At 43.6% G+C, this 27,932-nt stretch overlaps 1 protein-coding gene across 3 annotated transcripts; it reads right to left on the bottom strand.

The window, feature by feature from the left end:
• Positions 1-1,640: 1,640 nt before the first annotated feature.
• sh3gl3a (SH3-domain GRB2-like 3a) lies at positions 1,641-27,531 on the bottom strand. Of its 3 annotated transcripts, XM_085771453.1 has the most exons (11): positions 27,343-27,531; positions 11,502-11,570; positions 10,176-10,248; positions 9,928-10,068; positions 8,094-8,227; positions 7,813-7,971; positions 6,548-6,651; positions 5,632-5,756; positions 5,464-5,496; positions 3,665-3,727; positions 1,641-2,085 (listed from the first exon to the last, which is right to left on the bottom strand). In XM_085771453.1, exons 1-11 carry the CDS (start codon positions 27,385-27,387, stop codon positions 1,883-1,885), a joined length of 1,149 nt encoding a protein of 382 aa, XP_085627579.1. In that variant the 5' UTR covers positions 27,388-27,531; the 3' UTR covers positions 1,641-1,882. The 3 variants fall into 3 exon arrangements, with proteins under 3 accessions (XP_085627579.1, XP_085627558.1, XP_085627569.1); XM_085771432.1 differs by lacking the exon at positions 3,665-3,727 and having other exon boundaries at positions 1,645-2,085; XM_085771443.1 differs by lacking the exons at positions 3,665-3,727; positions 5,464-5,496 and having other exon boundaries at positions 1,646-2,085.
• Positions 27,532-27,932: the final 401 nt, after the last annotated feature.

The raw sequence follows: 27,932 nt of genomic DNA on the forward strand, positions 1-27,932 counted from the left end.
CTCTCCCTTGTTACTGCACGCACAGTCGAAAGGATGGTGTCTATCTGCTTGTCATGGACTCGGGAGTGAGGCAAGACACGAAAAAAAAAATGTTGGCGTATCCCTTTAAGTGAGGGCACCATGTTCCTGAGTTTAGCAGTGAACTTAGTGATAATCATTTAGTTAGCAAGTTAGAGGTTGTAAGATTGCTGGACCACTCTGAGACTCTTCTTCTTGGCCAGTGGATGAGTAATTGTGTTTGTTTTCTATAACAAACTGACTTCAACCCAGTCTGCTTCACTCAAATTAAAATAATCCTGTCGTCCTGGTCACTTGTGGCATTTCTATAATTGTCTTTGTTCAACGTTTTCAGCACCACGAATGGAATTCATTTGGGTGAACCAGCCCTGTAGACACCAGCACAATCATTCTTGATTGATTCATGTTGGTGAGATAATCTGTGCTCAGTGTAATGTGTAACAACTAATTGTGAAGCACACCTTCTTCAACATTGTGGTTAACTATAAGACAATTTAAGGCGATTAAACAGATCCTAGAATGCATAATGTTCCCTATGTGACTAGAATGCATATAAAAGCACGTCATTTGATTGTTGCGATCTAGCAATGCAGTCGAGATGTTCAGTGTTACACTTCTAACAAAGGTTGGAGCCTCAGTTGAAGAGGAAGAAGCCTCATCTGACTGACCAGAGGACACCGACGGTCCGACAAGGCAAGAGTCACACTTAATGGGCTCTAATTTCGTGGCGCAGTGGTAATTTCGTCCGGCGCAGATCGAGGGAGGGAGAGGAGTCGACAGATTCATCTTGGCGCAGTGACAGTTTCGTGCCAAAAGGCTGTGCCGAAGGAGCACTGAAAGTTCACCAGCTCCGACCTGGTCTACTTTCAGCGCAGCCGGTCTAGTGGTAGTTTGGCTGACCGGCGCAGTGTGCACACGTCACCAAAACCTCACAGACAGGTTTCCAGAATGACAGGCACATTTCAATGCAATAAATAATCACAACAACCACTATTCAATGCAACTATCTGAATCACCACATAGATTTATATCTATATAGATTGTCCCATCACATCTGATGGCAGTTGGCATGTGTAATGGAAACCCAACCTGACTGAATTACAGTAACACAGATGAAACTGTGATGCAAACTAATGAAAAACTAAAAACAAACTATCATCTCTCTCAGCCAACCACACACAGCCAGATTTGTTAGACGGGGTTTAAATATAGGTACTAAATGTGAGTTGGGTTTTTTTTACACTGGGCACCAGTTCTCAGTGTATCAGGGCAAACCTGATTAACGATATCAGTGACCTCCTCCCAGACTTCTGCTTCATCAGTCTGTGGAGGTGTGTTTGTGTTACCATATATTCGGCCACTGTGAGCTTGAACCTCCTGGACCAGAACATCAGTTTCCTCACTAGAAAATGTTTGGCTGTCTCCTTCGTCCATGTTGGAATATAAAATGACCAAATTGCAGTGCACCTCACTGCAGCGCATTTAAAGGTGAGGAGAGGAGCTCATTTGATTGGTGTGTTAAACCCACTCATACCTTCTCTCCTCCCTCTTTCCCACTTGTGCCGGTGGGAGGGACAGAGGAGTACTTGCCCCAGGATGCGCCGTGCACGAAACTTGCAAAATGTGCCTGGACACACCCCGTTGGCGCGGGGTCTACGAAATTAGAGCCCAATGGCTTGACATCTGCTCTTATGTCAGTATGGGGGCAATTCTACCTCTCTGGCTCGCTTTTAAAATCACAAGACAGAAGATTTGTTTCAGCTGCAGTCTGATCTGGCCCTGTGAACGTTCAGGCCCGCGAGGGGCCGAGGACACGGGCGGAATGTGATGAGGCAGGAGGGAGTCAGCGGTGGACCCGAGGTCTTCATTGAGGCAGGGGAACCATCACCTCTACGTAGTTGATGGGAAAGAAGCCAGATTCACCGTTGATCATGCCCTCGTACCAGTTCTCGTCTATCTGGTTGGTGAGGATGATGATGTCGCCCTCCTTAAAGCCCAGCTCGCCCTCGTTCTCGGGCTCAAAGTCGTAGAGGGAGCGGCAGCACGGCTGGTCCAACAGCTCCAGTTCTGCACCAAAAACACCGGGACATCATGGAGTCATTTCTGAGACATGGCATCTGCATCATGTTGCATGTTACTGATGGAAGCTGCTATTCTCTTCAGTGATGTGGTTCTTTTGAGCAGCTAGCATTAACAGCATGATGACATTAATAAGAGGACCTTGATGGATGGACTTTCACCAGTTGTGAGTACTCAATACAAATGATGTGAAATCACCATAACCATAAGGTCCTTGTAATAAGCATTAGTTAATAGATAATAAGGCCCTTATAAGTGATTACAAGATGCTTATTAACATTATTATGCGTTTATAAGACTATATATGTATTAATAGTGTCATTATAATATAGTTAATAGCAGACTATAAGAGATTTATAATAACTTATAATAAACTTAGTAACTGTTTGTTGATGCTTAAGAACATTAATAAAATCCTCATGAGTATCTTATAATTGTTCATAATAACATTACAAACACATATATTGAGTCAACTAGCCCAACGATGATGTCTTTGTCATGCCTTAATTCATCTTTTTTTGTTTGATTTATAAACATTAATATATACTTTATTGCTCATCTATTATAAGTTAACTATGCACTTGTTTACAGTTAACTGTGCTTTTTGCAGGTACCGGATCTAAAGCGAGAACAATGTCTTATTAAGCATCTTGTAATCAGTCAGTACGTTTACATGCAGAGCTTAATCGAGCTATGCTCAAAATTCGATTTTGGCGTCAAGTCGGACTTCTGTCCTTGTCTCAATATACATACAACTGAGAAAACCGAATAACTGACGGGGTCCGCCCCCTCATGCGGCGTCACCCGTTGTTTCAGCAGGTTAATACGCCTCCTGTCCTGTTGACTTTTCTGTCACCTCGTAAAAAACTGAATATAAACAAATTAGTAAGCTTAATAATAAATTCTCAACTGCAGTACCCGACTAGACGCGCCAGTCTGGGCTGGATGCGCGAAGAATAGGATACGGGCTTCCTTTTTCCTCCCTCTCTCTCTCCCTCTCTCTCTCTCTCACTTTTTTTTTTAATAAAACACTGGTGGCGCTGTGTGAAATGCATTGAATCGGCGTTGGGTTTTTTTTCTTTACTTTGCGGGATTCAGGCGGCTTCAGGCGGCTTCTCTGCTCCACAACCGTAGAGACGTTGGTGCCGTCTTTACTGTTGTGGAGCATGTGCACATGCATTGTCCAGCTTCAGTCCGACTAAGGTGTATACATGACGGAGAAAATCGAATTCCAATCGCATTATCTGGGTGTCTTAATCGGAGTTCTCAACTCCGATTTCAGTCGGACTAAGGTGTTTACATGCACTTCAGTTGTCCAGTTATAGTCAGATTAAGGCAATAATTTGGTTTTTTCAAGTGTCATGTAAACGTACTGACTTATAAGGGCCTTATTACCTATTAATTAACGCTTATTACAAGGACCTTAACATAAAGCGTTACCAATACATCCACTGATGAAGAATCTGAAAATTTGTCGGAATGACAGTAAGTTCACATCAAATCAAACTCAATCACACTCACACACACACATACACACACACACGGCATAGCCAGGATTGTTACTCACGGTGATTGCCATTGGTAGTGGGGCTCTCTGGCCATGACAGTGGGACGGGGGTGATATGATCAGCTAGGTGAGATGGAGGGACACATGGAGATGGAGTTGAGCACATGACAACAACACAAAAGTATAAACTCAGCACACAATGAAGAAATGATGCCTGATGTGATTGACAGCACTCCCCACCATTCTGCATGTTTGGCTGATATACATATCTGATTGATACCAGCAGAGGGAGGCAACATTTCCTGAGATACCGGACGGAGTGCATGTGATTCATGCTACAATGACTACAGTGGTCAAACAGCTACTTTATAATACAGGAGAGGCAGGCCTATGAAAGCCCAACAAAACTATTTAAGAGACCTGAACAAATAATGAATCCTAATCAGTGGGAGTGAAGGAGAGATTGAAAGAGGGGAACAGGTTTTCATAGTTAAAGGTAGAGTCTGGAGGTTTGTTCGTTGCAGTTTGCAAAACATTCAAACTGGGCCCCTCCTCTCGATACCCGGCCCTCACCGAACAGGAGCCTCGAGAATTTTGCTGCAACGAGTAGGAGGGCCGCTGTGGTGAGTTGGGAAGCGGACGCTAGCGGCAGATGCTAGTCGCCACCGCTAGGGGAAGTTAGCGTTGAGCTAGCGGGTGTTAGCGGTGGCTGATAGCATCCGCCGCTAGCACTTACTAGCATCTGGGACAGCTAGCAGCCCTGAGCCCTCCTACTCTGCTGCACGGAGCTTCAGCTGAGCTCTGTCATTGGCTGGAGAGAAAACACGACTCTCCACCTAGAAACTTCCCTGTGCACAACAAAACAAAGCAAAAGAACAAAATACGGGCGAGGGGAGGGGGCGCTGCAGACACAGCCACCACCACACAGGATCAGAAGCCCAGGTGATGATTAAGACGATTTCATTTGTATAAGTCTAATGTTTATTTTTGAGCAAAAACCTCCAGACTCTACCTTTATAGGAACAGACCTAGTTCCTCTAGTGCCACACACTACACCACATATCAGGTGTTTGAGTCAAGGTTACTTGGAGAGCGGTCAAATGGACCAGGAACAAACAACTACAGCTGTCCACACAGTTACAAGCGATCCAATGATAATGCAAGGATTTTTGATGACACTGAAGAAACGAGAACTTAAAGTAAATTATGAAATTAAATGGATGAAAATATAAAACTTGTAAGAGCTACATTACTTACCTTCTTACTAACTTACTTAGGCTACTCACTTACTGTATTATAAATAATTATTTTTTTTTAATTATTCTCGGAAATGATGATCATCAGCCTGATTGCAGTATTTTCAGTTATTAAAGAAATACAATACAATACGAAATTTACTTTTTAATCCCCAAAGGGAAATTCATTTTGAAGATTTATCAGGAGAATTCTTGTCTGAAGATTGGACTGAATTCCAGACTCACACACACTACTGTGCTCACACAGTATGTTAAAGGTTGAATATGGAGAATGAGCAGAATACCACCGTCTATTGATCAGAGATAAGAATTGCAACGACAGAAAAATTATTCCTACTAATACTTGTATTCTGCACCCTGTGGATGTATTATTTTTGATAAAATATAGCTTTTAATACGCCTTCTCCATATCCAACCTTTAAGTACACATTCTCAAGTCTTTACCTATACACTGACAACTCAAGTTTGATTTCTGCTCACTGAACAGGCATTGGTGCTGAGCTTACACATGACCCAGAATCATTACATCTGGAGACATCAATGCCAGTTGAGGAGGAGAAAACAAAAGCCTCAGACCTGACCCCTCTACAGAGGAATACCTACTTTTTGCAGTAATTGTGTCGTTGCTCTGGAAATCTGTGAGGGACAACAGAAAAAAAAAGTGTACATGCCAACTCAAAGCAAACAGTGAAGATGGTGCTGACAGGGAACATCACAGAAAAGAAGAGAGAACACAGATACGGGGGGGGGACAGATGTGTGGCAGCTGTACCGGTGGATTTGACTGAGGAGCTGTAGGACAGGCCGTTCTGCTGACTGTTGTCCAGAGTCTCCATGCTGCTTCTGATCGACTTTGGTTTGAACTCTCTCCTGGGTTGGCTGCTGGCTGTGGATATCCTGGGATGGAAAGAGCAGGTTGGCATCATGATTTAGACGAGGTGTTTCTTTAAATATACCAGGTTTTTCCAGTCGTTCACGAGGGCTTTCAACAGGATCAAAAAACTGCCTACTCCACTCAGAATAGTTTCAGGGCTTCAAGGTTATCCAGAAAATTAATCTTTTGTATGACATTTTGTCATAATTGTTTTGTGAGGTCACCCTGACCTTGACATACAAAAATGTGGAAATATTGGACACAAGGCCAAAACTCATCATAATCCTGCTCCTTAGACCTGTTTGGTTTCAAAAAATAATTTCTATGATTGTCTTGTTTCGACATGCCCGATCACTCCCGCTACGGCCTGGCCTACGCATTCTTAAAAATAAGATTTAATTTTAAAAAGTTAAATGAAATGACATGTGGAAATTGCCAATTTTAATAAAATTGAATTATGCTTAGAGGGAATATTTTCACCAGACATTTTGACCTGAAGGGTAAAAAGTACCGGACTTCGGCAGATTTTACCGGTCAAAGTCCGGTAATTACCAGATAACAGAAACCCAACTCCACATGAATGGTATGAATGCACACTCATATGTATACAGTATATACGTATACACCTCAAGACAACAATTGATACTTTGATGCTGTCATTATTAGGCACAGTTGTGAAATGGTGGACAGAACAAAGATTTGTGACGAGTCACATGCTGTGTTATTCACACAACACATTCAGCATGTAGACATACAGTACTGTGTTTACTGTTCTACCTTCTCCACATGAGCTGAACCCTGCACAGGGACTCACCGACTCTGCAGCCTCTGACTCAGCTCTTCCAGGATCTCACTCGACTGCCGGTGGTATTCTAAGGCTGCCTCGATCAGTGCTGACAGCTGGCTCACCTGCTCCACCTGTTGCCCATGTCCCCACACACACACACACACAATCCAAAGGTTGAGGTATCAACGTCTGTGGATCGTTTCTCATATTTCCCTAAAACAACAAAAAGCTAAGAAATGACCACTATGTTCTTATATATCAATAAATAATAATAATAAAATCTATTTTTTATGATTACAAAGGAATTAGTGTTAGCAGTGGGCCAGGCAATTTTGGACAAATTTAGGCAATAACACAAGACAAAATAGGAAGACAATAAGAACATCAGCATTACAATGTCCATTCAGCCTTGGCTAAGTCTTGAACTCACAACTTCTGACACCAAGAACCATCCTCTTAACTCATTAAGCTAAAGTCTGGAAGTGAGACCTGGTGTGTAGCTTCACGAATGGAGTCAGCGACCAGGCATCGGTTGTCAAAAATTGTTAATGTGTCAAAAAATTGTTAATATGTCAAAAATTCAGTTATCAAGACAAAAATCTGATAATACATATATTGCACATTGACAGCATGGAAATGTTGGTGATTTGTTTTTTAACGATACTTAGTTTTTGCTTCATAAGAGAAAATCGAATGTTTAAAAATGCCACTCTTCCATTGACTGCAGTTGAGAGCAGAATTCAAAATGTTGTAGAAAATCAGTTTTTTTTTAGATAAAATTCTGATATTTGCCAAACTTCATCAACCACGACTCCAGACAGTTTTTGAAAAAAAAAAAAAAACAGTGAGGGACTTCATAATTTGCACTCAGTTTAAGTGGACAAAAGTATTGGGGCTACATTTTGGTGAAAGCTGCAAAACTGTACAGTAGCACATACGGTTGTTTGGTGGGGATTTTCAAAGTTTTTAGATTTAAACACTTATTGTGCCTCCCACCCACATGAGGAATACTGACAGTTGAGTAAATCTGGCATTAGAATGGAGCATTGTTCAAAGTTTGGTGATTTTTCATGTATCGGAAATAGGATTTAAGAAGAAGAAGAAAATACAATAGCTTCCCGGCAGCTTACGCTGTCTGGCCCCTAATTAACAAATGAAATCTCATAACATATAATATATAACAAGATAAAAGAATAAATGAATGAATATATTCAACCTTCAGGTCAAACTATTTTGTTTCATTTGTCTGCTCTTGTAATAAGATGGTGTTTGTTTGGATCCTCGTCTCTTACATCGTTCTCCAGGAAGTTGAACATGCTCCTCTCAGCCAGCTCTTTGCTCTCCTCAAACTTCTCCACAGCCTGACGAATCTCCTCATCGGGGATTTTCCCCTGACGCTTCTTCTTGTAGTCAAAGTCTAACCGCCGGCCCTCCAGCTTCTTCAGGTGGTGCTGCAAACAGACACACACACACATCTATCTCACACACTGTCTGACATGCCCATCAGTCCAGAGGCGTCCTGCTCGGCTCACCATATCTTTTTGGTTACAGGGAACATGCTGCTATAAAGTACCATGATCTCTTTGAGGTCCTTATCCTGTAGAGTCTGCAGGGGGTCGATAAAGTTCTGTTTGACATTTATGTCCAAGGCGTCCTTCACATTTGCCATCTGCCTCATAGCCTCACCCATATCCACGAGAGCGCAGCCTGAGGGACAGAGACAAACCACTTGTGTTAAACTATGACAAATTGGGACATAGCATAGCTCACTGGGTAGAGCAGGTGATCTATAAACAGAGGCTGTAGTCCTCGCTGCAGTGGCCCGGGGTTCGATTACACCTGGCGGCCTTTTGCTGCGTGTCATTCCCCCCTCTCTCTCTTTCCATCTGTCCTGTAAATAAAGGCTTTAAAGACTTTAAAAAACTATGAGAGATTGTTTGACCATCACCATCTTTTCTAGGTTTTTCTGCTGCTGTTTATCTGTGGACCTTTTCAGACCTGGAGCAGCTAGAAGTATATCTATTCAGGGCCGTTGCTAGGAATTCTGGGCCCCCTGACAGAATACTAAAGTGGGCCCCTGACTTTTCCACTTTTTTCTTAGACTACTGTACGTATGTATTATCATTTTTTATTTAGCCTCTTAAAAGTTGGTTTGAACCAAGTATTGTAATGAATAAAGTCTGGGTTGCATTGTTTTACGATATTTGTCTGTTGGAAAACTCTACAGCCCAAGTTCATGGTGCAAAACTTGAGACATTAGCTATTTGGTCTCATGCTATTGCCTATATTACTGGGCTATTCTAATATATGGTTTATGTAAAATATTGTTTGGAGGTGTATATTTGTTCAGAATTATGCTTTTCTTTTTGCTGGCATTTGTTTGGGTGACCTTTACTTAATCACATACCCTGTTGGTCAATGACAATAGCCTAGCTGAATATTCTTTCGTTTTTTTTTGTTTTAGGGTGGAGTGTTGTTTTGTTGTTGTTGTTTTTGCGCCTAAACATGAATAAGTAGCCTATTTTAATTTTTTATTTATTTATTCTTCTTTAATGTATTTATCTATTTTTGGTTGTTGTTTGTCCATACCTCTGTTAAGGAGTTGTATGTCACATTTCTTCTTTTGCTTTCAAGGCAAAAGAAAAAAGAAGTATTTAGCCTACTTTGTTCTGATGCTAATGCAGCATTACTATGAGTATTAGTCAGGGTCTAAGCAGAATAATTCAGTCATACAAAGATTAGACTACTGGGTTTTTTGTGGGCCCTACTGGGCGCTGGGCCCCCTTTCACCTTTCTCCCCTATACAACGGCCCTGTATCTATTCACACCTGGCTTTAAAATGCATTTCCAGTGACACTGGAGAGAGAAAGAGAGAGGAGCTTTGAGGGGATGAGTGAATCAATGAGTGAATGGCTGCACTATGTAAAGCCTTCCATGATACTGAATTCAACACTGAATTAAATCTATTTATAAACAGCAGAGGATAAGATGCTGATAGGAGACTCTGCTTAGTGATTTTCCTCTCTCAGGTGTGAATCTAGGCCCACTGAGTGTCAGCTCTCAGTTACACAGTGAAACTTTACACCAAAGCGCTTGTCATCAGCAAGTGCTGGTAATGAGACAACACATTTAATATGAAACATCTGGAAATAAATACTTTGGTAATGTTGAATATGACAAGATTTGCTGTTATATGCAACGTGTTTCATGTGTTTTGTGGAGATGCACAGATCAGATCAGAAAAGTGGAGAACAAAGGCTTGTTTCTGGGATAAGCCTGCTCCAAAGGGACAGGTTCACAAGCAGCAGCATCAGTAAGACCGTAAGAGTTAAAGTCATCATAAGGAATTGTGTATAAAAGCCCCTTTCTGAGATTTCTGAGAGTCAGTGGTTTCTAAGAACAGGTACCAAAGACAGAGTCTCCCAGCTCTTGACCGTAGCGCAGCATGCAGTCTCCCAGCAGGCCTTCAGGCTGTGGATAGCCAGTGGCCTTCACCTGCCCTCGGATCTTTGACATTGTGTTCAGCATGTTGAGTTTAGCTCGAGAGGCTGTGGAGGAAAACCATGAATATAACACAATATTACTGATTCACATTATTGGATTCCTTTTGCAAACGGTGTAGTAACAAAGTATCATCAGATGTATGTTATCTCACCTGGATTAGGCTGGAGGTACTCTGTTGTTTTGGACATAAGGTCAAATACTGACTTATTGGTCACCTCAATTTTCTGTGGGAAGCAGGGCAAGAATGAAAAAACAGTGAAGAGGAGATGTTGCAGTTATGTTTGAAAAACAAAAGACATTTAAAACATTAAATTCAGTTTATAGTTCTGTGACTTGACAACATACAAACTCCAGCTCTGCATTGACACCAGAATTTTCCAATATGACTCTATATCAATTTAGGCTCAGTATAACACCTTTAACAGCCCCTCCTGATGTTTCCTGTGATGACACCTCTGATTTGAAGAAAAAAAAAAAAGTCATGTGGTCCTTGGTTATTACTCTGGATGGATGGATATAGTCACAAATTACATCATGATTAGAGAGAGGATAAAGACAGAAATGATCCAAAGAGAATGAGAAAACTGTAAGCTAAATTTGATTTGATTTGATGAGTGTCCAATGCTGAACGCAGGGAAGCAGCAGATGCTGTTTGGATGGTACTCAATTCACATCAGCTCTCATCAGTGACCTTAAAGGATCCATCACCAGGTGCGGGACGGTTCATTGTAAAACATGTATTTATTGATGTAAATGTGGTGATTTCTACAGAGCCACGAGGCAGCGCCGCTCCTCTGTCCAATACACACATGAAGCTTCTCTTTTCATTCAAACAAACTAATGCGACTGCCACAATTGTTAGATTTCATCAATGAGACCAACATTTATCTCCTAAAAAGAATTTAACCCGCCCGCGGTAAACCTCTAAAAACCTGCGGGTAAGTTAATTAACGATCGTTTTGTCCCCCAGGGTGACGACGGAGGTTGGCCGGCCGAGCAGCTCTGCAGCTCTGTGATGTTCCGGTCGCTTCTCCACAGGTGGAGCTTCACTTCTCCGAAAAACATCGGAGCAAACTTCTAAACAGCCGTCATTTGGATAAACCGACTGCACATTGGGGATCTAAACAATTACTTTCTCGCATGAAAAAATATTAAATTAAAATTTAATAAAGTGACGTAATAACAGCGCTACAGCAGGAAATAAAACAGCTGTTTGCCTGTTTCACAGCTACCAATGCCGGCTGCCGCGTACGCCGTGGGGGTGTTTTTCCCCCATGGCCCCTCCTCGGCTTCTTACTGACGTCTATGAGAAGCCCAATCAGAAATCGCGTTTTTTTCCTCTCCTGATGAATTCATGGGGGAGGAGGCGAGAGTGAAGTTCTTTGCCCGGAAAACATGTCAGCTAATTGTCAGTGACAGAGAAGATTGAGTTATACATGCAATAACCTGGAAAAAGTGTCAGTAGTCCTGGACTCACCCTCTCCATCTCCATGAAGTCTTCATCCAGCTTTGTCCCCTCAGCCCCACTGATCTTCTCACTGAGGAGCTGCACAAAGAGCAGAGAGGAGATCATGGAGGGATGTAGAGGGGCTACAGAGGGACAGCATTTGGTGAACGATGTTTTGTGGATAATTATTAAAGGCTAATATAATGTTAGACAGCGTTATGAGATTTATAGAGGGCAGTTACAGTGTATGTTGTGCAACCCTGCCACATGGCTGGAAGAGAGGGTGTTGTAGTTTTCTTAGTTTAGCTACTAACACTCGGACTCAGGGACGACATGAACAAGACAGCATTCAGCAGACAAGATGTCCAAACGGCGAACCACTTGACCCTTTAAAGCGATAGTTCACCCAAAATTCAAATTTCACTCATTATCTACTCACCCTCATGTCGACTAAGAGCTGTGAGAATTTTCAGAGTCCTCCGTTCCTTCTCTGAGTTACGGGGGGGTCCGCGCAGCAGTATTTGTCCATATAATGGTTGTCAACTTTCTTCGTCCAAAAAGACACACCAAAAAACATCCAAATACCTCCATACTGCTCGTATGTAATGTCCCTCTTGTATTGAAGCCCCGACATGAGAAATTGTTCCGAAAAAAATGAAATAAGTCTGTATTTTAAACTTGTTTGTAGCGGAAGCTCCCAGTATCTCGGTTCACTGCTCTTCCTGTGTCAGTGCAAATCATTTGCACTGACCGGCGGAACAATTATATGGACAAATACTGCTGCGCGGACGCCACCGTAACTCAGAGAAGGGATGGAGGACTCTGAAAATTCTCACAGCCCTTAGTCGACATGAGGGTGAGTAGATAATGAGTGAAATTTGAATTTTGGGTGAACTATCCCTTTAAAATCTCACCCACAGTAACTTATGTCCATATCAGAATGTTAAGAAATTCACACAACTAGAATTACCACCGGCTGAATAATGGAGGAGAGTTGGATCATTCAACTTTGAAGGTATTAGAAATATTAAAACCACTGTGTGTAAATGTTGGATTGTACCATTGTGAGGGAGGTTTAAAGATTGTAGCCTGGATTCTCTGTTTTGTAATGGCAGTGTGAGTCTGTTAGAACGCAGTCTCTAAAGTTCTCCCAAGACTTGAATAAAGAATGAAGCAGGAAACAGTCGACCCTTTTATGGCACTTTAATCCAGTGTAATCAGTGTACACTAACAGAGTAGTGTGTGTGTGTGTGTGTGTGAACCACAAACGGCGGATCAACCGGTCTTTTTCTCTCTCACAATCAGCAGGACTCTGAGTGGGCGCAGCAGTGCCCCTAGTGGATGGATCCACCCAATCACCTGCTCTCTGCAGAACAACCATCTTCTAAATGATTCTGACTTTTGGATGTTTTTATTGAGTAGACAGTAAGTGAGAATGGTGCAGCCTGTGAGTTTTTCAACCCATTCATAGGACTCATGAAGGAGAGGAGCGTTAAAAACAAACAAACAGTGCAGTTATAACAGTTTAGACAGAAAAAATCAAAAGTGGAGTGATCTGCACTTGTTTGTCCAAAAATGCATGTACCCAATCACAAAGTACAGGTGGATCTTAAGGAGTGCAATTATCCGGAGCAGTGAACTGAGAGTGAATAAAAAGTTCAGAGAGTAAAACAGACTCTCCAGAGAGCTTCAGTCTTCACAGACAGGATGTTAGCTTTTGTTTCAAGCCCCAGATGAAAGAAGCCAACAGGATTGTGCGTTCATTTACAGTTTGGATTGTGCAACTGTGTTGACAGATATGCAAGTTCCTTGTTCCTGCACTTTTAACACAAGTCTTTATAGTGCAAGTGTTTGTTTCCTTCTTTGTGAAGACACACACACACACACACACAGAGGAAAAGTAGGGATCAGCAAAAAATGCATTAGAGACAAATGTCTTAATCAGTAACTGAGTTAGGGAATGTGACAGGGAGCCTTTATGATACAATGACAAATGATGTTGGATGGATTTACTGTCTCCTCTCAGATTTAAATGCATCAGAGACAGGACACGTGCCTGGTAACATCACTGCAAGAAAGAGGTGTTTCCTCATTTTCATGCTTTTGCTTCCATCCATCCATCCATCCATCCATCCATCCATCCATCCATCCATCCATCCATCCATCCATCCATCCATCCATCCATCCATCCGCTATGCTGCTTATCCATGAAGGCTCATGGGGGGCTGGAGCCAGGCTTGGCAGGTTTGTGAGGCAAACCAACCCTGCTCAGCTGGGTTGGTTATGTGCTGTGGTGACATCATACAGCATTGGCATATTATTTGTGTGTCTGTGGGGCATGCAGGTAATGTATGTGGGTATATGCTGATCTGGCAGTTTGGCGAGATTTGGGTATAGACATTTGTCATTCAAAATATGAATCTTTGTTCATAAGCATTATTCACATCATCTGTATGCAATAGGTCTGCCCAAGTACAACGGAGTATTAGTGCCACATTGAGGGGAAAAAACATCCAGAAAGTCATAATATTACGAGAATAAAGTCATAATATTTTAACCTGTTGTTTTAGAGGAGGAAAGTTGTTAAAATGAGGGCGGTGGAGCATTTCGTTAAGTTGTACTTCAGTATAGGTTTCACAAACAAGGAGAGCATAGGGCTTCGACCTTAAAATAATGTTTCTTGAAGTGGTTCATCGCAGCTCCGCTAAGCTCCAGAGCCCGAGCTCAAGCCCTGTGTTGGGCCCATAGAGGTTGGGCCGCACGGCCGACAAGATTCCCCCCAGAGCTCAAGCTCTGGAGCTTTGCTTGGCACCACTACCGACAGTATCAGCACGGTACTGGCAACAGCAACAAATTAACGTAGGCTACTGTGCTCTGTGAGAACAAGGCAAACAGTTGCTCTTCTCAACCGGAGTACTACCAGTACCACAAATCCTACATACCGAAGCTTGGCACACCAGCACCACATTGTCATCAGTATCAGGACTTGGAAAAGAATATGCAAGAAAATGCATCTGTTCTGCAGAAAGAACCAGGCGGACTTGGAGGAAGTCGCGGCTTTTTTCTCATAAATTTGCCACTCAATTCCCATAATATTATGACTTTATTCTCGAAGTCTGTGATTTTTTTTTTCTCTAAATGTGGCCCTGATACTCCGTCGTAGCCCAAGCCCACTCTGTGGACAACATTGTCATTTAGCCCGAAGTAGCCCAACCCAAGAACTCTAGTGTGGGGCAACAGTGTAAACCACTGACCCACCACTGTGTATATTAAAGTGTCTAAAACATCGATTCAGTTTGATAATAAAAAATACAATCCTACTTTTGCCTGGAATCAAGGACCAATTGTTTCAAATATGAAGAGTCTCCTGGGTTAAATCTGCCACTGTTGCCATTGTAAACAGTATTGTGTGCAAAAAAATGGTCCCAGTACTAAAACAATAGCAGTCAGATGATCAGCCAGGTTGATAAAACCCCCCAATCCCCCAAACCCCCACCCAGGCCCCAGGTGAGTCAGACAAAGGAAAACAGATGGTGAAAGCTTGACTCAAACTGACAACATCTGTTGCCATGTAAAGCCCTTTGAGACAAACTGTTTGTAAAAACGGGCTATACAAATAAAATTGCCTTGCCTTGCCATACTGCTGTGGGTCTAAACAGAAAGGCTGTCCAAATGAGCAAAGAGTACATGAAAAGAGGTGAGAGATTGAACGTATGTTGAGCAGGCTGTTTGGCTGAAGCTACTGTATTACTGAGGCTGTTTGTTCTTCTTTAGGAGAAAATGTACTTTTCAGTTTGTTTAATACTGCAACGGCTAATTCTACAGACCTCTCCACATCGTCATCTTCTACACACAGTAAAGCCTAGTAATGTAGCGCTGTTCCTTCTCTGCCTGTCACTTTGAACAGTTGTTAGTAGACTTGGGCTGTGTTCGAAATCACCCACTCACTCACTCACTCCCTATCCACTACATCATGTATATGATATAGTGCACTACATCATGTACATGATGTAGGGAATGACGGGAGGAGAATTCGGACACTAGACGGTAATTTTCTGGACGTGGTTGCGTCAGCTGATGCGCCAGGTGTTGCTGTGACGGAAGCAGACGCGTTGAGAATCATGTAAACAAACCATGGATGTATGAAACAAACCGGACACATAAAAATATAATAAAAACCAGACCCTTGCGGGAACATTTTAGGATGTAATTCTGTGTGGTTGTGTTACTCGGACAATAAACTGTTGAAATGTCGGAAGTTTGGTTTGGTAAACTACTGTTGTGTGTCCCGGACGCAAAATTTTTTTTCCTGCTATGGCCAGGCAACTAGGCCTCTGATTGGCTTATCACGATGCCCTCGACTCTGACGGTTAGGTTTAGGCAAAGACGGTTGGTTTAGGCGTGTGAAGGGAGTGGTTAAGGTTAGGGTAAGATGCAGGGATAGGCTTAGCCTTGCAGAGGCAGCCAATCAGAGGCAGAGTAAGGCGGGTCTTGGCGCGGCCATAGGTGGCCATAGTAGGAAAAAAAATATCGCGTCCCGGACCGTGAGCCGTTAGCGGCTCTGTGGCTATTAGCTTAGCTCGTCAGATCGTATTTAAAGTGAAATTCCGGCGTAAGTGTAAACCATGGTCTAACACACCGTAACACCGAGTTAGACCCCCCCTCGAGAGATCAATTTGCCCGACCGCTACATTCACGAGATCCACCAACTTCAGCAAATACCGCAATATCGCCACACACGGCGCTGTCCGGATCCACTGTCTGACCGCAACCAAAACGCCACCATTTGCCCAAAATAATGCTCAGAACTGCACCAAATGTCATCAATAGTACACACAGGGTCCCAGCACGTAGTACGAGTTGTCAAACATCTGCTAGCTTTGCCTGTTTTCTTTAGCAAGGAGATGCAACTCAACTCACCTACTTCTCCTCCGGGAGCCGCTCGTTCGTGAGGAAGCCCTGACGAGTCGATCACCGAGTGCACCGGAGTTCCGCAGCTCTTAAAAATGCTCATTTGCGCCTATATCGTGGCCAGCACTCGATAATAATAGTTATAAAGTGATATGCAAGATATAAAAAAAACAAACTCTGATTGTATTTCCATGAGGTAATTGTTGATTGAGCTGCGGAACTCCGGTGCACTCTGTGATCGACTCGTCAGGGCTTCCTCACCAACAAGCGGCTCCCGGAGGAGAAGTAGGTGAGTTGAGTTGCATCTCCTTGCTAAAGAAAACAGGCAAAGCTAGCAGATGTTTGACAACTCGTACTACGTGCTGGGACCCTGTGTGTACTATTGATGACATTTGGTGCAGTTCTGAGCATTATTTTGGGCAAATGGTGGCGTTTTGGTTGCGGTCAGACAGTGGATCCGGACAGCGCCGTGTGTGGCGATATTGCGGTATTTGCTGAAGTTGGTGGATCTCGTGAATGTAGCGGTCGGGCAAATTGATCTCTCGAGGGGGGGTCTAACTCGGTGTTACGGTGTGTTTGACCATGGTTTACACTTACGCCGGAATTTCACTTTAATACATATTCTACTACAGTTTCTTTATTAGATTGATTTAATGCTGCCTGTTAATGTTGGGATGCTGCTGCCCAACTCCTGCTCCTCGGGCGAGGCAAACGGAGCGAAGGCAAATACGTCTGAGGAGTTTTTTTGGTAAATTGCCTGAATAAATCGTAGCTAACATGCTAATTAGCTTCCTCTTCTTCTCTGGCAAAACACGACCGCATTGCATTGTGGGATACGGAGTAGAAAGTAGTGTACATCGCTTGTTCACTCAATTTCGCGGTGCATTGTGGGTGTTTTGTCATCCACTACATAGTGGATGAAATTAATCGCGGAGAATTCGAACAACCCTACAAAATGGCGAAGACACTATATAGTGCACTACATCCGTGATAGGGGGTGATTTCGAACACAGCCTTGGAGTATTTGCAGACCAAGCCAGAAGGAGAGGACAACCTGCTGGGAAAGTAAATGATGTTTCCTTTTGACTGAAGGTGGCGCTGTGGCTGTATGTATAAGTGTGTATCCTGTTCCTAGTTAGCTGCAGTGTGACAATCAAGAATTCATCAAATCACAAAAATGTTCCTATTAAAGGCATAGTTCAACATTTGGCAAATATGCCTATTGCCATAATCGTTATAGTCTTAGGGTAGATTCATTAGCTACCTTTGATTGTCGGTGCAAGCTGTTTTTAGATCGGCGGAGCAGAGAAGTGAGTTGCTCACAAAACGGTTCTTTTGCCTATCCCTCAAAACTCATCAAATACACAATCCGTCAAAATGCTCTCGTGGACAAGTTAGGACCTGCACATTCACCACACTATGGAATAAAAACTACTTGCGTTTTTTAAATCAATCCGCCCGGAATGTAGTTCTGGCTACACATTTGCCTCGAAAACAACTCCATCTCGTAACATTACATTATTATTTCATAGCATGGTGAATGTGCAGGTCACAACTTGTCCATGAGAGGATTGTGTATTTGATGAGTTTGATGAAGGACAGCCAAACATTCTGCGTGCCTCCGTTGCGTTAGCTGAGCAGCTCGCATCTCTGCCCCGCAGATCTAAAAACAGCTTGCACCGACAGTAATTAACCTACCACTATGACTATAGGGATTATGGCAATAGGCCAGTTTGCCAAAATGTTGAACTATCCCTTTAAGAGGATATTTAATTGAACGCTGAGATAAAGTCAGTACAGAGACACTCATTAAACAGTTTGACTCGTACTGGACAAAGTTAAACCCTCATGGAGGAGATCTGACTTTAGATGTGAAGGTTAATAAGAAGGGTGTGGGCTTAACAGCAGTAGCCTAAGACTCTGGTTTTACTGTGTGTTAATATTGGTTCACACTAATTAATGTGATGCAGAGAAAAGTCTGAGGCTCTTTGCAAAGAGGGAATTCAGTCTGAACAAGTAATGAAACATTTCAGGTAGCAGACAGTGTGTCTGCAGGGAGCAGATGGAGGAGGATGAAGGACTTCACTGCAGACAGTTTTTATAAAGTGTGATGTGCCTGTTCACTCTGTCACAGGTCACACTCACAATCACTGTCGGTACGAGGGAAAATCTCATGAAGCACAACCACATAGGAACCACATGTTCATAGAGTTTAAAGTGGCTTCCCTTCAAAACAATGTGGTGGGCTTTTCAAAGAGCTGAATCACTGGGCTACAGGAAATCAGTTGTTTTTATAAACCTTACTGTTCTACTGTGCATTGTCTAGAGGGGGCGGGGCAGCACTGACTCCACTAATGCAATAACTACAAACATTTTAGGTAACACTTTACTTGAATAGGTATTCATAAGATCGACATAACACTGTCATAACCATGACATAACAGCCGTCATAAACATCAATGAATACTTATGACAACTGTCGTTAAGTGTCATTCGGTAAGTTATGTCACTTTTGATGCAAAGTTGACATTGTTTGAGATGTTTTTGTTCTGACATCCCTGACTAACCTTCTCCAACGTCACTCCCTTAGGGCCGCGATATACTTGCTGCTTGATCGAACGTACGAGTGTCTGTGCCGGTCTGTGCATATACTTGTTGTAGCACCACACAGCCAAAACGCACAATACTGGCGGTCTCCACTTGGGGCAGACAACAGAAATATAACCCGGAAATTGTGAAATGCTCCACCAATCTGTCACCATATCACAGCCCTTACCAGCCACCTCAGACCATCAGACCCCAGGACCAGGACCAGGACCAGGCAGCGCACCCTGGGGGACAGAGCACAACCCTCTGGAACTCCCTCCCTCCTAACGGGGTGTTCCCACCAAACGCGATGAACGCGATTGAATCGCGCGTCAAATGAAATCGCGTCGCGCTAGACGCTCCAGTTTTGACGCTGGTTCAATATGCAAAAAACGCCTCGTCGCGGCATCGCGTCGCGCGACGAGCCCGCCCAAACAACAACATTTCTCCCACTATTTCATTCTCTGGCAGAGATAACCACTATTGCTGCACTGTTCCTGTCCCTGTAGATGGGACAGGAACAGCGGTGTGGGTCTCTGGCTGCAGGAGGAGGAGGAGGAGACAGCTCCGTGAACTACTGTGTGACTGACCGCCTGTTGAGTGCTTTGGGACGGGGCGGCCGGCTCGCAGCGCCCGCTGGTTGAAAACAGCAGTGATAACGGGCTTTCAGGTCCGAATCTCCAAATCAGAAACGTTTGTAACAGCACCGGAAAAGCAACAGTGAAGAGCTGTGGCTTTGCAGCAGCTAATGGGGATCTGAATAATAAACTAAACTAAACCAGAAAACTTCTAATATTGTCAATAGACTCGCTCTGACTAAACTGCCAAGGGAACACCAGTACGTCCGTACGTCAGCACGTCGGTGACGATCTCAAAGCTGATTGGCTGTCGCGGCGCGTCTTCACGCGAATTCGCCGCAAAAGTTCAATTATTTCAACTCGAGCGATGAAGCGTCATCGCGCCGGGCGACGCGATGGAGGCGATTTTTCGCGGCCAACGCGTCCATCGCGCCGCGCTATCGCGTCCATCGCATCGCCCGGCGCGATGACGCGACTAATCGCGTGTTTGCATTGACTTTACATGTAATCTCGACGCGCGATGAAGCGTCATCGCGTTTGGTGGGAACACCCCGTAATATCCACAACTCAGACTCACTACACTCATTTAAAAATCAGCTCAAACCCACCTCTTCTGGAAACCATACGAGTCCTAACACTCACTCCATCTCAGTTTGATTTTTTTTATTTATTTGAGTACCTTTGACAATTGTTATACAAATCTAATTTTTTAAAAACATTTTTTAAGAGTTCAACACCATTATTGTTCACGTTCAATGTGATTACTCCTCAGTGTTTGTGCATTAAATAATTCAACTGAATGATCATGCAGCTGATGTGTTTTCATTGTCATTTCCAGAGGACAAAGGTGTTTTAGAGGTAAAGTCTGCCCTCAGTCCTATAGATGAACAGCTTCTTCCAGAGCTGCACTACAACCAAAGATATTCAATAAATGGAAAGATACTCCATGAGCGGCTGCTCCAATGATATGAAATGGTATACACTTCCTGTCTCTCTAAGTGGGCGTGGCCAACCGTCACCACCTCGTCTGTGATCGTGTGTGTGTGGATTTATACAATTTGTAGGTAGATGAAAGTGAGATATTTATATTTTCTTATGATAACATTAAATATTTACACTACTAACAGTAATATTTAGCATGCCAAAAATAATTTAAATCATTTTCACGGGAGTTCGCGGCCGTTTGTTTGACGTTGCCTAGGAGATCTGTGCCAAATCTCGCGAGAGTGTGTCGTAGAGACAGAGACAGGTCTTGAACAAAGTGGATTTTCTCCGGATCTCTCCGTCTGAAAATTACCATTTTGGTGTCAAACTGTTCAGAAGAGATGTGGCTTGTGAAAAATGAGTCCAAAATTTGCTTCAGTGACCGTGGGGAGAAAGGCCCGACCATAATCGGTGTTCACATTAAATTGTCCCATAGGAATCAATACACTCCAAGCTGCCTCTGGTCTCTCTACAGGGGCGTGGCCGTGCAGAAGCCCACGTGACATGCATACAGGAAGCTAACTCGTCATGAAAGGTCTTGGTTTATAAACCGTCTTTGCTACAACAGTTCCTGACTAGCATCACAGTTGGCTCTACAGTTGAAGGTATTAGTGCAATTCATGACACTATAACTGTAGTGTAGTGTTATTAGGACAGTTCAGCTTCAAGCTGAGCTGGTACAGACACACCTGTCCTAGGCTCAGAGTAGCAATCGAATCAAAAATGGTACCCATAAAAATGATTTAATTTCAGTTCTGCTTATCAGTTCATAGTCAGGCTACTGTTCATTCACACTACACATCAACACAGAGGAGAGAAAAGCCGTGAAAGGGGAAAGTGCAATACATGTGGGAAGCCAATCCGCTGCAGAGACAGGTTGTCCATCTAATCTGACCAAACACTGAAGACAACATGGCATGGATGTGTTGCTGTCACAGACACCAATCGTACCATCGTAACATATCCCTACCTTGTCCCATCCAACACAAATAGCAGAGTGGACAGACCAAGGGGGCAGTTGTCGGTCTGAGAAGTGAAGCTCACTTCCGCGTTCAAAAAATTGCAATCCCCTCGGATTCCTCTGGGGGCTGGTGTCAGAAGGGAGCATTCTCCATAGACCCCCATGTTAAAATCGCCGACTTTACATCCTCAATAAACATGTTAAAAGCCTGGTGTCAGAGCGTTTTTTCATCTCAATCGATAGTTTCTACCCCCGCACACACTCTGAGGGGGGTGATTTTTTTTTAACTCTACCGTTTTACTGTTATTAGGTTAAAACTCTGGCCAATAAGGGCGCGGAAACGTTGAGTGACAGGTCCGAGCAGCTCCGTGGACAGCTGCTTCGAGGCCAGTGGGCGGGTTCTCGGCCGGCCAATCCAACATGGCGCTGTTCAGGCCGCCATATTTGAGTCACAAAAACGACTCCCCAAAACCAATGGGTGACCTCGCGGACGCTACGTCCATTCTTTTTACAGTCTATGGGACAGACACAGGGTCCAGGTAGGAAAACTCAATCATTACCAGACAGAAGGACTGAAGACGAAACTGGAGCCACTATCAGTATAACACATCTGTACACATCTTTACTGCTGTTTCATAATAATTCATATTCAAATGATCATACCACTTGCAGTATTTTTCATTTCATTGTATTTTTTACATTTTACATTTTAGAGGAAGCAGAGATTCCCTTGCAGTCTTAGAGCAGTCACCAAGTCAGATATCACCTGCAGTCTGAACACGGCCTTAGTTTCCGATAAACTGCTTTTTTCCCCAAACAGTCCATGTACCATAAAAAGTTTGTATTTAGCGTACATGTAAGCTGGTGTATAATTTTGAGATGGGACTTGTTGTATGCAGAGAAAATACTCTGTTAGTTTGGGTCCATTCACAGCTGTTTATCTCCTGTGTCTCTGTCCAGCACTATGAGCTGGTATGGCTAACTGGGGGAGAGCAGAGAGCTGTCTACTTCATACAACCCCACTTAAAAATAAATAAATAACTGAACTATCCCTTTAATAACCACAATGTCTTCTGACATTACCACTAACTACATCAGTTAAAGACAGAGTGAGCTAGGACTGTAACATGATCGCAGGAGGTTAGAAGAGACGTGATCTTTTCTCATTGCACCTCTCAGCCTCTCTCCTCCGTGTGGGGAGAAAACCTCCTGCCACTCGCTGAGCACACAGATACAGAGAGAGGGCAGTGCTGGTGGTTGTTGCTAGATTTACCATTCATTTGACAACACACAGCTGTTAAAGCCTTATAACAGAAACTCTACAGCTTTTACAGTGTCAAGATACATTTCCAGTCCACTCAGGTGGATCAACGCTGATCCAATATAATTATATAATATTCCTCTGAAGATGACAGAAAACAGGATGCACCAGGATTCCAGGGAAATTACTAATTCATTATTGACATATTTTCTCTTAGATGAATGGAACACAGAGATTTTCTACTATCAAGACAAGTTGAATAGACATCAGCTAGCACCGCTGACCTGACCCACACAATAGTAGAAGCATCAGAGAGATTGATTTGGATTATAATGAATAAATTTAACCAGGTGACAATTTGCTCTGAACTACAACTTGTATCTGGTGTTTCAAGTGTCACTGACATGATCTGATGACACATTAAAGGGACATTGTGTAACTTCTCCTTCATGAAAATTGATTATTTCGTTCAAAGGTCTGTTTTTCATTAATCAGTAATCCCCCCCCATCAACAAAGTTAAGTGTTCCTTTCAGCTCTGAATTAACCGTTCATATCATTCATATCTCCATGGAGCGGGTAAGCTCGGTGCTGCTGCCATGTGGTGTCTCCATGTTTTTACGTTCAGTGGCAGCGTGACGGTAGGAAACCACGGAAACTCAGCGGAGACACCGGAGCTGTCGGCTCAGGTGGAGGTGGCGTCTGTGAAAAGTCACCGCGGTAACGCAGTGAGGAGGAACGGAGCGTTACACTGATGCTGCATTCACCTGCAGTCGGGCAGACGGCCGTCGGTAACAAACCAGGTGTCATTTTAGTCACAGAAGTGGAGAGAAAGCCAGTAAAACGTGGTTTTGCCTCGTGCTGACGGACCACTTGTTTACATAGAGGCTTGTTTATCGTGCAGCGGCTGTCGTCCGTCTGCCGTCTGCCCAATTTCACGTGAATGCAGCATGAAAAATACCATTGAGTTGCTTGCAATATACAGCCGCAACGCTAGATGGGAGTAATTCCTTCACAATGTCCCTTTAAGCACTGATTGGCCAGAGCGTCGTCACTGGAAGAGTCGCGAACACGACATCCCACACATGAATCAAATCTGCTCATTTCAAAAACACACCGACAGCAGCGGCCACTGATCTGTACTGTCTGAGACTGTTGTTGTTCTTTCACTTGAGTTAAATGACTGCTGAGTGGGAAACCACGCTGTGGTCCGTAATCGAGGTGCAGACGAGTGAGTTTGGAGCTGACGAGAGGAGAGAAAAAAGAGAGCGAGACTGTGATATGACAACCCTGCCCTGCCCACATACAAGAGGAACTATGAAGAACTCAGCTGTGATGGAAAAGGACCTGAACCGAGTCGAGCCGAGTAGAGCTGTAACTGTGTAGTGAAAAGGGCCATAAGATAAAACTGTCTGTCCCCAACTTGCTCAGAGTTGTTCTCAGCACCTTCCTGAATCTGTCCTAGCTAAGAGTTTTAAAGCTAAGTTAGGAGCTCTTGATATGAGAATGTTAGTGAATACAGTATGACCTGACCTCCATGTTATCTGATGGAACCGGCTGTGAAGAGCAGCACACATCAATCAGAGCAGAGAGGGGAGTGTGGGGCAGACAGACGCACAAACAGGAAGTGGCACGTTGACATTTACTGTAGCTCATGAGCATGGGAAACATTTCACAAGTAATCAGGTTGGATTAGATCCCTGCAGGAGGCAGCTGCACCACATGAGACGTGCCCTGCTGTGAGGACACAAGAGCATCATCCTCTCTATTACATATTGTTATGTGTGGATTTGTGATTCAGATTCTAGTCTAAGGTAAACACAGAGTCTAGTGTGAGGATTTCACCACATCAGGTACAAATGATTTAACGTTGTAGCAGAGCATTTTGAAGCAGCCTGTACCCTCCTGGTATGTTGATTTATTTTATTCCTCTACATAGCCAAGACAGGTATTCACTGCATTTTGCCATACTTGTCAGTGTGAACACGTAGGCTAAGTATTTGAATTGAGACACAGCATTGACACACAGCATAGGACTTTTTTGGAACAATGAATGTGCCTTGGACAGATGAGTCTAACAATGAATTATTTGGACACAGTAACAGAGGATTCAAACCAAAGACAGCATTTGTGCAAATAGAACCCCATAAACCCCAACTTCACCTACTATAATGAAGCATGGGGTGGGCTGCTTTGCTGCACCACAGCCTGGCCAGCCCACCATCACAGAATCCACTACCAAGTCTCCATTGGATCAGCAGGTGCTTGAGGACAATGTGAGACCATCTGTCCACAAACTGACACAAACGCTCCACACATTCTTCTGAATCAATTCACCATGGAACGGCCAAGTCAAAGCCCAGATCTGAATTCCACTGAGATGCTACGGGGGCTGTGCATGGCAGGGGATGCAAACATGATTACAAGTTGTTTTATTACTTTATGAACTTTTTCAGTGCATTTTGACAGTATCATGGCAAAAACCGGTACCCAGGCCCACCATGGTCTGTGATGCTATATCTGCACTGTGTCGTGTCTACTTCACAGTTACTCACACACAGCCACCCACCATGGTGCGTTTCAGGCCAATCATTACCCAGTGGTGTTTATAAGCTGCAGTGCTGTACTGACCTGCACTGGGTGCTCAGTAAGTAGGCTACAACCCCTCTGATTCAAAATGTTACAGTATTTATGGTCCAACATGTCTGGTGCATTTGAGACACTTGACTATACAGTAGGCCAGTGGTTCTCAACTGGTGGGCCGGGACCCAAAAGTGGGACGCGGACCCGTTCTGGATGGGTCGCAGACAGCTGGTCAAAAAAGTAAATAATATTTAATGCACATCTGATGTTGGACATGTCTTTTATTTTGAAAAACAACTTATGTGAACACATGCAGTTGTAATAGAGTGCCGAAGCGGAAGCAGGAAGTAACGGCCCCATGGGTCCTCAATTCGAAAAAAGGCTCCATAGAAATGAACGAGACTCCAAGATTTATTTCGTGATCCGTTTGAATTGCGCCATGACAAAGAAATATGACCTCTACCTGTTTAAAACATCACGTTTCATGCCGAGAAATCAGCAGTTTATCGTAAGACGGCAACAGAAGAATGTATTGTGTGTGACGACGCATACGGACTACAGATCTGTGTCCCACAAAAAATACGTCACCAACTGACACGGGAAAGGGCGGCATCTGGTGTGTGACGTCACCTACGCGACTTGTAGTCTTTCTGGTTACGGACTCTTCGGAATTTTATTTTACAATAGGTTTACAACAAACTGCTGATTTCTCGGCATGAAACGTGATGTTTTAAACAGGTAGAGGACATATTTTTTTGTCATGGCACAATTCAAACGGATCACAAAATAAATCTTGGAGTCTCGTTCATGGAGCCTTTTTTCGGGTTGAGGACCCATGGGGCCGTTACTTCCTGCTTCCGCTTCGGCACTCTATGGTCCTCCTCAGTTTCTTATTAATGTGGCCTGAATGCAGTGAATCTTGTTTTGTTTTGTGGGTCTTTATTTTGTGCAATTTGACATTTATTCACTTTTATGAATATGCTCTGAATGCAGAGATGCATTAGAAGTCAAATATATTGTTTTGTTGGTCTCCATTTTGTGCAGTTTGATATTTTTTTATTCACTTCCGTACATGCAGTTGTCATGGTCCCCCTCAGTTTCATTCATGTGCTCTGAAATGCACTTTGCTCAATAAAGAGCAAAATGAGTTTTTAAAGGCTTAAAAAAAAATCTTGGTTTGAATTCTATAAAAGTGGGTCGTGACTTAATGACCATGGGAAGATGTGTGTCCCAGAGTGAGACTAGTTGAGAACCCCTGCAGTAGGCTACACAGAGGACAGCTCCTCCCTCAACAAGCCAAGAAATATAGCGAGACCATCAGAGACGTTGGATGACGTCTGGACAGACCATGATCAGCTGTGTTCACTAGCTAATGAGTCCTACCTACGTGCCAGTAAAACAACGTGGTGTCAGATGGAGACTCAGAAACGGACATCATCTCTCCTTCAGAGATCACGATCCGTTAAACAACAATAAAACCTCCTGCCATGAAGCCTCTGGCCTGCAGCTCGGTCAAATTGCTGCTATTACTACTGTATTAAACAAACACCGTTATAATGCGATCACAGTTATTTCCCACCGATTCAAGCTTGGGAACAGGAACCAAGTAGAACATCTGAAACGGTATTAAAGCGGTGCGCTTTTATTTAAACAACTATAACAGCTCGATCACGGAACCGAATCAGCTTTTTTCGTAAATTACGTCAGATTACAAATGCGTGTTTCCCTGTTGAGTTTCTTTCATTTCGAACATTTTTCAGCGGAGCTCGGTGCGACGTTGTCCCCGCAGCGCAGCAACTTCTCTGGGTGAGAAAGTAGCGGTTCACGGAGACACAACACAACACAACACAACCTCGCAGTGTGTGAGCCACAGCTTCAAAGTTGGTTTACTCTGAATATTTTAACAACCACCTGAAACCTGGTTCGGTTCACCGTTATTAGCTGCGAACATGGTCCACCACATCACATCCAGTCAATTGTTGTTATGAGCGCTAATAGCAGGCGTCTACCTGACTGGCTTTGTGGAACTGCTTCTTCAGCCCGGCCACAGACATCCTGCCGCTGCCGCTTCTCCTCCCGGTGGACCGGTCCGTACAGCACCGAATAACCCGCTGATACGTGGAGACGAAGCACCGAGCGAGCGGGTCCACAACGCTCCGCTTATCAATCACTAACTACCGTTCAAGACAGCAGCAAGACCCGAGGCAGGTGGTTCACTCACACTGCGAAGGCTGGCAATACCGGAAATAGTTTGGTCACTTTCAAAATAAAAGCACCTCAACCCCAACACTGAAAATGTAAGTGCCTTTTAAATGTAATTGTTTTTCATACCATAAAACGACCATTGACAGTGGGTTAGTAAGGGTGTCATGTTATTGCAAAGTTTCACTATTAGGTAGGCTAAAGGCTACCTTAGTTCTTTATGTCAACCAGGGCCGGCCCCTGGCATAAACACTCTATGCGGTTGTTTAGGGCCACAGCCGTTAGGTGGGGGGCCACATGATCAGAAAGGTACCGGGGTTCATCAAGTCATTTAAACATCCTGAGGTCTGCACGTGCACGCTATGAGCTTTATATGTAATGTGAAGTCAATATTCAG

Source organism: Trachurus japonicus, chromosome 3 (genome assembly GCF_045865225.1).
Source record: "Trachurus japonicus isolate A0001 chromosome 3, Traja_1.0".
Classification (NCBI taxonomy): Eukaryota; Metazoa; Chordata; class Actinopteri; order Carangiformes; family Carangidae; genus Trachurus; species Trachurus japonicus.

What these genes read in the sequence shown, in the direction of transcription:
- sh3gl3a (XM_085771453.1), bottom strand. Translation starts at nt 27,387, where the DNA reads ATGTCTGTGGCCGGGCTGAAGAAGCAGTTCCACAAAGCCAGTCAG. An exon ending in GCTGGGAGACTCTGTCTTTG is followed by an intron (nt 8,228 to 9,927) that starts GTACCTGTTCTT and finishes TCTGTCCCTCAG; the next exon opens with GCTGCGCTCTCGTGGATATG. An exon ending in CTCCTCAGTCAAATCCACCG is followed by an intron (nt 5,497 to 5,631) that starts GTACAGCTGCCA and finishes TGTCCCTCACAG; the next exon opens with ATTTCCAGAGCAACGACACA.